Here is a 9,086-nt window from a genome sequence, read left to right as displayed (position 1 = left end):
TAGCTTCAAATTTTCTTGTGATGACTGAGATCTTATATAAAGTGTACTAGAAGTATCTTTTCTTGAAAAGCGAACCCTACAATTACATGAATATGTTGTTTCCTTTTTTTATTTGAGATAGCCAAATGGACGACACCATGATAAAGCCACCGGACAGGAAAGAGGAGGGGGCCGATGCGGCTGCTAGGGTTGAGACTGGCTAAGTCGTCGTTGCCACGTTGTTGGCCATGTGTGAGATGGGGGGAAAGAGAGGAGGATTTGAGTTGGATGGTGTGTGATCTTTCTAAGGAGGGAGGGAGGAGAAGATAATAATTGACGGAAAGGCAATGAATGGAGGACGACTTACAACAACAACTTTCAAATCAACCGAGAAAGAATCACCGCCATTATTTTTATGACTTCAAAATGCTAGAAAAACTAAGCATTTTTTCTGGTCTAGAATAGTTACCTCCGTGGACGTCCTCGTGTATCTCCTTTGCCAGAAATGCAGGATAAACCGTCGAAGTCTCGTCGAGCCCTTATACTTGCAGCTCATGTGTGCCTGCACGAGGGAGCGGTCCAATCGCCTGGATCTTATAGGATTCGGAGCCTAGCATTAGACACAGGACCAGCGCCAACGTGTCGCTCCGTGATGTTGGATGGTGTACCTTTGCCAATTGTCACCCCTCTGTGCCTGTACGCTCAGCGGCAGATCACATGCGCAATTCATACGCCACGCAAGTCAGCAGCGGCAGCAAGCAAGCGACCCATACATATCTGGCCAGGGACAGTGCACATCAAAATATATTGAGAATCTGAAATTTGTCGACCCTGCAACGATCCCACTGGTGCACCTCTCTCTCTCTCTCGCTCTGGTGTGGCGCAAGAGTGCGAGCACTTGGACACTTGGTTCACGGTATCAATCTTGGACGAGACTTCCGTTTCAAAGAAAAGAAAAATCTTTGATGAGGCTGACCGGTCGATGCAGTACATTTTTCTTTTGCCAAATGATAAGTGCCACACGTGTGACACGAAGTAACACCGCCTGACATTTTTTACAACTTAAAAAAATTGTCATCCGAAAAAAAAAACTGAAACTTGTCATCCAAACAGAAAGTTAGACATGCTCACAACTAAAAGTGTCATCCATGGGTAAATAAACTTGTCATAAAAAACGGTAGGGCTGAATTGCTTCGTGCCACATGTATGGCATTTATCAGGGTCATCTTTTCCCAAATGATAATACGTGTCTCATTTGTGTAATGAAAATCAAAGTTACTGATACACTAGACATTGATCTAATAAAGCTGAAAAGATAATATAGCAGAATTCCAGCTTTTGCACAAAAGACTACTAACATAGAAGGAAAACTACAATCAAATCGAAAAATCATCCGAGTTTGGTGCCAATGTCCGTCATCTGCTTCAGGCACCATCACAGCAGCCACAAAAATAAAATGTGACGGATCATCCCTTTGTCCAAGCTCGCCGCGACTCCATCGCTAATAAGCAACTTTTCAAACCTTTAAAGTAGCTTACGAAAGGCGAATCCATCGCCGTTGAAAGAATTTGGCCGATGCAGCACTTAGGACACGTCGTCGAATTTTAAATCTGACACCCCCGCCCGGCAATGATGTCGAAAAAAGAAACCATATCTACCATCTGGCAACCACGGATCCAGCATATGATCCACCATCTTCCGGTTGTTGTCAAAGCATACTACTATCTACATTTCCTCCTGCACTGCCTCTCGAGCACCACGCTGTCATTGGAGCAAACACCGTCACAACGACGGATCTCAATGACACAACTCCATTATCGTAATGCCTCCGCTACTACACCATCCCCACTTGAATAGATTAGCAATCGAATCCAAGTGGGTGATGGATTCAACGCCGATGTAGCCCTTATCGACGCCATAACGTCGAACGGCAAAAACCTAAGCTACTAGGAGTAGGTCCTAAAATCCAAATCTACACGATCCGTACACGCGGATCCAACAAACCCCTTGCCCCCAACGCTCCCCCATATCACCGGCGGAGGACGGCGCCGGAGTATGAGAACCATCGAAGCCCTACCCGCCGCCGTAAGAGGATTTAGGTTTTCGTGACTTAAGCCTGAGAACTTCCACGCGGCAAGCACGCCTTCTTTCTAGAAAATAGTCCGCAAGCACACGTACGTATCGCGCCGACGAGACCCATGGTGACGGCAGGCGACGCAAGTGACGTTCCGTATGGGACGCGTGGGTACGTACGTCGCCGCAGACGCCGGCGGCGAGTGCATGCACGTAACGTGTGCTACGTGGGTGTCGCTGCCCAGCAGTGTCGAGCAAGCACGCCACGGACGCACGGGGTGTGCGCCAGGCAGGCAGGTAGGCCGCAACGGGGAAGCGCCGCTGCTGCAGACACGCACCTGTCCGGCCGCCCGCTTTCGCGTTCGCGCTCGCGCTCGCAGCCCAGCGTTGAAGTTTCTGCGGGGATGGCGGGAGAGAAGCCAAGACGGGTCACTCGTTCCGCGGTGGGAGTCAAAACGGTCGCTGGCAAGTAGAGTAGTAATGCCGTCTAAGCGTCAGCCACAGTGACCACCGGAGATGGATCGGTGCGCTCTCGTAGCCACCGTCGAGGAGGCGACTGACCGCTACGTGCCGTGGCAGGCACTACATACTGATACTATACAGAGTTTTTTCTAATATACCGTCGATTAGAATACGCACTGCTGTACATGGGTTTCTGCAGTTCTATAAAATATACGAGGACGAGACCTTTTTCCAAGACATGGGTCCAATATAGCCACGAGTACCCTTCTTTTTCCACAATCTAGCAGTAATACAGCGATATATCCATCCAAAAAAGATTAGGATTGCTAAATCTCAGTCAAACCAAGTCTCAATTGATGCTCCAATCCAAAACAAGTGTCGCAGTTTTAAACTAGAGCTTGTTATCTAATAGCAGTATAAGGTTTTTTTAAAATGGATCTCTTCTTAAACTTCTTCACGATGTAAGTTGCTCTCTTGCCCAAGGTTTAGTGGTTAATCCTCTTGGGACAAACGCGATCGATCAGTGGAAGTGTGGAGCGAACGGAGGCGGGAAACAGGTCCGGGCCCTCGTGGATCCGCCGTACCCCACTCCGGGTTTCCATTAGATTCTCTCTCAGGGCCCGACCGCGTCACGGCACGGCTTACGACCGGCGACAGAGACCCATTCCTCTCCTCTCCGCTTGTATATATCCGCGAGCTGTCTCGCCTCGCTCCCTCCCCCTCCCTCCCTCCCATCGATCCACAGTTCTTGTGGGAACCCAAGGATCCATCCAGACAGAGACGTCCCGGCCGAGGCAGCAATCACCAAACAGCTCGCGCGAGCGACCACGAGCGACCACGCCTTCAGCTACCTTGCTTCTTCCATCGGCCTCGTCCAGCAAGGAGCGCCATCGGGCCCCGTAACTTGTCCAAGCGCGCGCTCGACACTCGACAGACGGACGGAGCTGGTTGGCCAGGAAGCCATGGACCTCAAGGCGCTGTGCATGTACGCCGCCGTGCTAGCCCTGTTCCTCTGCTCCGCGGCGACCTTCATCCAGAGCCCCACCGACGTGTTCGGCCCGGTGGCGCTCCTCGAGCCGACCCCGTCCTCGGCGCGCGACTTCGGCGCCGTCGTCTCCGACGCGCCCTTCGCGATCCTCCGCCCGGGGTCCTCCGCCGACATCGCGCTCCTCCTGGGCGCGCTGTCGTCCGCGCCGCCGCGCCCGAGGGCGACCGTGGCCGCGCGCGGCGTGGGGCACTCGCTTCAGGGCCAGGCGCAGGCGCGCGACGGCATTGTGGTGGAGACGCGTTCCCTGCCACGCACCGTCGTGGTGGTGGCGGCGCCGCGGGCGGGCGGCGAGGCCACCGCTTGCGCCTACGCGGACGTGGGCGCCGGCGCTCTGTGGGTGGAGGTGCTGGAGGAGTGCCTGAAGGCCGGGCTGGCGCCGCTGTCCTGGACGGACTACTTGTACCTCACCGTGGGCGGGACGCTGTCCAATGCCGGCATCAGCGGCCAGGCGTTCAAGCATGGCCCGCAGATCAGCAACGTCCTGCAGCTCCAAGTCGTCACAGGTATGCAGCACTCGACGCCCACCGCGCACATGCAGCCTACTGTCAATTTTTTTTCCTCCTAAACCCTTTCTCTGTTTCATATCAATTTTCAAAGAAAAAAACAAAGCGCTAAACCTGTAAATTCTGCAGTGATTTACCCCTCTTTTTCATGTTCTTGGTATGCTGGCCGCAGGGAATGGGGAGGTCGTGACATGCTCGCGCACCAAGAGCCCGGATCTCTTCTTCGCAGTTCTTGGCGGTCTCGGCCAGTTCGGCATCATCACCAGGGCACGGATTCTACTCCAAGAAGCTCCTCCGAAGGTACTACATGCATGCATGCCTCGTAGCACTCGCCACATGCCCTCTTTTCTACTACAGTACCAACCATCTTTCGTTACTCTTAAGCTTTATTTGACAATTGGTTACTGTTTTTACCATCCTGGTGATCATCAGGTGCGATGGGTGAGGGCCTTCTACGACAGCTTCGAGACATTCACCAAGGACCAAGAGCTCCTGATCTCAATGCCGGAGCAGGTGGACTACGTGGAGGGGTTCATGGTTCTGGATGAGCACTCCATCCGCAGCTCATCCATTGCCTTCCCCGCCAGCATCGATTTCAGCCCAGACTTCGGCTCCGAGGGCAGGAAGAAGGTCTACTACTGCATAGAGTTTGCAGTGCATGACTTCCAGCAGGACGGCTCCAGCTCCAGTGTCGACAATGTCAGTCTCCTGAATTCACACAGAATTTTCAATTTTCAATTTAAATAAAAAACGCGAGTTAACATCTTGAACAGCAACAGAAAAGGACGGCTGAATACTGGAGTAACGAGCTAGTCTTCTTGTGGTCTTTAAAAAAATTGTGCAGGTTGTGGAGCTGGTGGCAGGGGAGATGAGCCACATGAGGCCCCACATGTACAGCGTGGAGGTGTCCTACTTCGACTTCCTGAACAGGGTGAGGATGGAGGAGGAGAGCCTGAGGAGCCAGGGGCTCTGGGACGTGGCTCACCCCTGGCTCAACATGTTCGTGCCCAAGCATGGCGTCGCTCAGCTCAAGGACCTGCTCATGGACACCGTCTTGGCGGGAGACTTCCAGGGGGCCATCCTTGTCTACCCTCTCCTCACTGACAAGTACGCACATCTATCCTTCCTCCTCTGGCAAAAGTATATCATCATCATCTCCATTTTCCTGTTGCAAATTAGTGTTAGCTCACGATATCTTAACCATCGGTAAAGCTGTCAGGTACTACTACCTCTGTTCGTTGGGTGTAGTCTACACTAATAAACTCACCTCAAAAATAAAGCCTAAAGCCATCCCTTTCGCGATATTTGCAAGATTTTTCGGGTGCAGAAAATCATTGGATGATGTGGCGAGATCGCCTTTGTACGCGCATAATTAGTGTCAAAGTGCTGTTATGTTTGTGGCTTTTGGTCGATCTTTTTCTTCTGCTCGGGGCGTCGTAGTTATCCTCTCCAAAAACACTTGCCTGGCCAACCTAACGCGCGGCACCTTTGGCCCAATCGTGACAACTGACAGAGCCATGACATCTCGCTACAGCAGCCGAGAGAGAGATGCACAGCCCCGTAGCGGTCGCCTCCTTTTGCGACACCGGATCATGCGGTCTCGCTGCATCTGCCCGTCAACCGTCAGATACAGTGAAACTAGTGAGCCTACCGAAGCTCACCCTTCACCAGCTCCGCATCTGCTTCGTCTGTTACTGTTGTTACCCACCTCTTGCAAAAAGATTACACCGGGACAAGCCGACCACTAACCAAGAAGGGCCCTTAACCAGTATGGAAACCATCATAGACCGTAGGAGTAGTATTTAATAGGCTTGCATGCATGGGACTCGTATCCTTTGCGGCTGTAGCAGGCTAGCAGCACTGTGATATGATACTGTCTTCAAGTGCTGTATCTTGCAAGTTGCAACTTTTGGCTTTGGTGGCCGGCTTGTGTGTCTACTCTCCTCTGCTTCCACCAACAGTGCACACCTATGGCGGCTAGTACTACGGTCTGTTGCTTGTCCCCCTCTCCGGTCCTGGTCCAAGCCTTTCTTCTTCCCGCCTTGACGCCCCTGTCTGTCCCATACAAGCATCCTAGTTCCCCACCGTGTACAGCGACGGTACTGTACAGTCTAACACAGGCGCGAGTGAGTAATTTTTCGTTTGTAAGGGCCAGAACTTCGGATTTTTGGCTGCGGCCCAGTTTTGTGGATCCTCGCGATTTGAAGATCCAGTGTGGCCTGTCAGCTCGGCTCCAGCCAGAACCCTTAATGCTTATCAATTGGGTTCTCTGCATCCAAAACCCTCTGTTTCTGTGACCTGACATGATCCGGGTGATGAAGAGATGTTTCACCTTTTCTCGACAGCAAATCTACAATGCCCCAGAGGAGGGATCCACCGCGCCAGTTGCCAGTTCACTTTACTTGACACTCCTGGAAGGGTTTCCACGTTCTATTTATGTCCATCAACCAAACCAAACAAGCATAAATGACCGCCCTTCAAAAAAATTCATACATTTCCGAAAGAATGCAATGCTTCCTTCCAATTCCCAGTTCTGAACATGTTGAACCCGCCAGTCATCATCTGATCTTTGTGGATCTTTTTCAGGTGGGACGGGAACACGTCGGCGGTCATCCCGTCGGCGCCGGGCGGGGTGATGTACATCTTCAGCGTGCTCCGGTCGGCCGACCCGTCGCGGTGCGGCCGCGGCTGCGTCGAGGAGATCCTGGAGCAGCACCGCCGGGTGGCCGACGAGGCGTGCCGGGCCGGCGGCGGCATCGGCGCCAAGCAGTACCTTGCCCGGCAGCCCACGCAGGCGCATTGGCGCAGCCATTTCGGGCCCAGCTGGGACCGCTTCCTGGCCCGCAAGGCCCGCTACGACCCAGTGCGTGTGCTTGGGCCGGGCCAAGGCATTTTTCCTTGGACGGATTCCGCCGCGAGCTCCATGTGATAGCTCGCACAGACATTAGGGCTCGTAGATGTTGGTAGCTCAAACGACAATTTTCAGGACGATTAATTTAATCGGTAGGTGTCCTTTTTTTTAGGGAAATTGGTAGTAGGTGTCTTTAGGGAAAGAGTTCGTTCTGTCTTTTTTTGCTGGGTTAAATTTGTGATGTTTTTAGCTTAGCTGGTACGACTCTCGGATTATTTGGCAAGTGCAGAGTATCTCGTCTCACTCTTATCGTATCATTATGCTCTGAGCTGGTCGTTAGTCAGGGCCCACGGAGAATGGGACATTTGTCTGATTTGACATGCCATCACTCAAGAAAATCTCCCCGTGAAAGTTACCTGCCGGTATTTTGAGGGAAAGAAGGGTTCTTGCAGGAAAGATCGCAGTTGCAATGAATACTCAGTATTATTGCCATATGCATGGTGTTGATGTCCGTGCATGCGCCGAAGGTGCCACCAAAGCTGCCGTCCCGGTTCCAAAGACGCCACCAATACCATTTTGCCACGCTCACCGATGCCCGGTGTCAGCTGACGGGGACAGCTTTGTTTGCTGGCTGTCGTCGTTAGCGTAGGAGATTGATGCAACTCACGATATATTGATCGGATGCAATATGCAAGTATATATAAATACATAGGGTTGTCACGCCCTCAACTATACATAAAAGAAGGAGGACTTGTTGTACAAGAAATACACATGCAATATCTACATCTCAACACCCTCCGCAGTCGAAGCGGCACCATGGTCGACGCAAAGACTGGATCGGAACTCCTCGAAGGACGCGGTAGGCAAGCCCTTGGTCATGACGTCAGCAAACTGTTGGGAGCTAGGGACTGTTAAACATAGGGTTTTGGGAAACTGCACGACACCCATAACGGGGTATGGCTATCTCATATATATGGAGTACACAAGGTGTACGGTACAATATACAAGATCTATACAGAGGCTACGTATAAATACAGTCTAACACCCTCCCTCAATCTTAACTATGCCCTGAGGTACAAAGTACGTTAAGATTGCGCCTACAGCCTACAAACTGAGGTTGTGGTAGAGGCTTCGTGAAGATGTCAGCAAGTTGATCTTTAGAAGAGATAAACTTGATAGAAAGTAGCTTCTGTGCAACACGTTCCCGCACAAAGTGATAGTCAACTTCAATATGTTTTGTCCGAGCATGAAACACTGGATTAGATGATAGATATGTAGCTCCAATGTTGTCACACCAAAGGACAGGTGGCTGGGGTTGAGGAACTCCCAACTCTCTCAACAAGGACTGTACCCATATGATCTCAGCTGTAGCATTGGCAACTGCCTTGTATTCAGCTTCAGTGCTACTCATGGACACCGTAGCTTGTTTACGAGCAGTCCAGGCGATCAAATTAGGACCAAAGAAGACAGCATGTCCCCCCGTGGATCGCCTGTCATCTGGATTACAAGCCCAGTCTGCATCTGAAAAAGCTGAAAGCGCAAAAGATGGCGCTGGCTGAAGAAGTAAACCATATGAAGCAGTGAAGCGAACATAACGAAGAATACGCTTCACCGCTGTCCAGTGAGTAGTCCGAGGAGCATGAAGAAACTGACAAACACGATTGACTGCATAGGAGATGTCAGGCCGAGTGATGGTCAGATACTGCAGACCACCAACAATACTGCGATACTCAGTGGAATCATCTGAAGTGAGAGGATCTCCATCAAATGTAGACAAACGATCAGTAGCAGACATAGGAGTCATGGCATGTTTACACTGTAGCATACCTGCCTTTCGCAACAAATCCATGGAGTACTTATGTTGGGTGAGTGTCAAACCAGCAGGAGAACGAGAGACTTCCAAGCCAAGGAAGTAATGCAATGTGCCTAAATCCTTCACCGCAAAGTAACCACTCAAAGAGGAGATCAGACGATCAGCAGCAACATCAGATGAGCTGATGAGGATAATATCATCAACATACACCAGCAGATATATCGTCACCTCAGGCCGATGCAGAAGAAAGAGTGACATATCAGCAGTGGAAGGAACAAATCCAAGTGACCGAAGGACAGAGCCCAATCTGGCATGCCAGGAACGAGGAGCCTGCTTCAGCCCATAGAGCGCCTTGAC

At 51.4% G+C, this 9,086-nt stretch overlaps 1 protein-coding gene across 1 annotated transcript; it reads left to right on the top strand.

The window, feature by feature from the left end:
* The first annotated feature begins 3,221 nt into the window (after positions 1-3,221).
* On the top strand, positions 3,222-7,233 carry LOC125539122 (cytokinin dehydrogenase 8-like). The gene is made up of 5 exons (XM_048702489.1): positions 3,222-4,065; positions 4,238-4,365; positions 4,498-4,764; positions 4,910-5,172; positions 6,652-7,233. Exons 1-5 carry the CDS (start codon positions 3,477-3,479, stop codon positions 6,992-6,994), a joined length of 1,590 nt encoding a protein of 529 aa, XP_048558446.1. The 5' UTR covers positions 3,222-3,476; the 3' UTR covers positions 6,995-7,233.
* The last annotated feature ends 1,853 nt before the right edge of the window (positions 7,234-9,086 follow it).

The sequence above is a fragment of the Triticum urartu genome, chromosome 2 (assembly GCF_003073215.2).
Source record: "Triticum urartu cultivar G1812 chromosome 2, Tu2.1, whole genome shotgun sequence".
In the NCBI taxonomy this organism is placed as follows: domain Eukaryota; kingdom Viridiplantae; phylum Streptophyta; class Magnoliopsida; order Poales; family Poaceae; genus Triticum; species Triticum urartu.
Note: the sequence above shows the minus strand (reverse complement) of the source record. Positions and strands in the feature narration are given on the sequence as shown.

Coding starts and splice junctions, on each gene's coding strand:
- LOC125539122 (XM_048702489.1), top strand. CDS start 3,477: ATGGACCTCAAGGCGCTGTGCATGTACGCCGCCGTGCTAGCCCTGTTC. Junction 4,066..4,237: donor GCAGCTCCAAGTCGTCACAG/GTATGCAGCACT, acceptor TGCTGGCCGCAG/GGAATGGGGAGGTCGTGACA. Junction 4,765..4,909: donor CCAGCTCCAGTGTCGACAAT/GTCAGTCTCCTG, acceptor AAAATTGTGCAG/GTTGTGGAGCTGGTGGCAGG.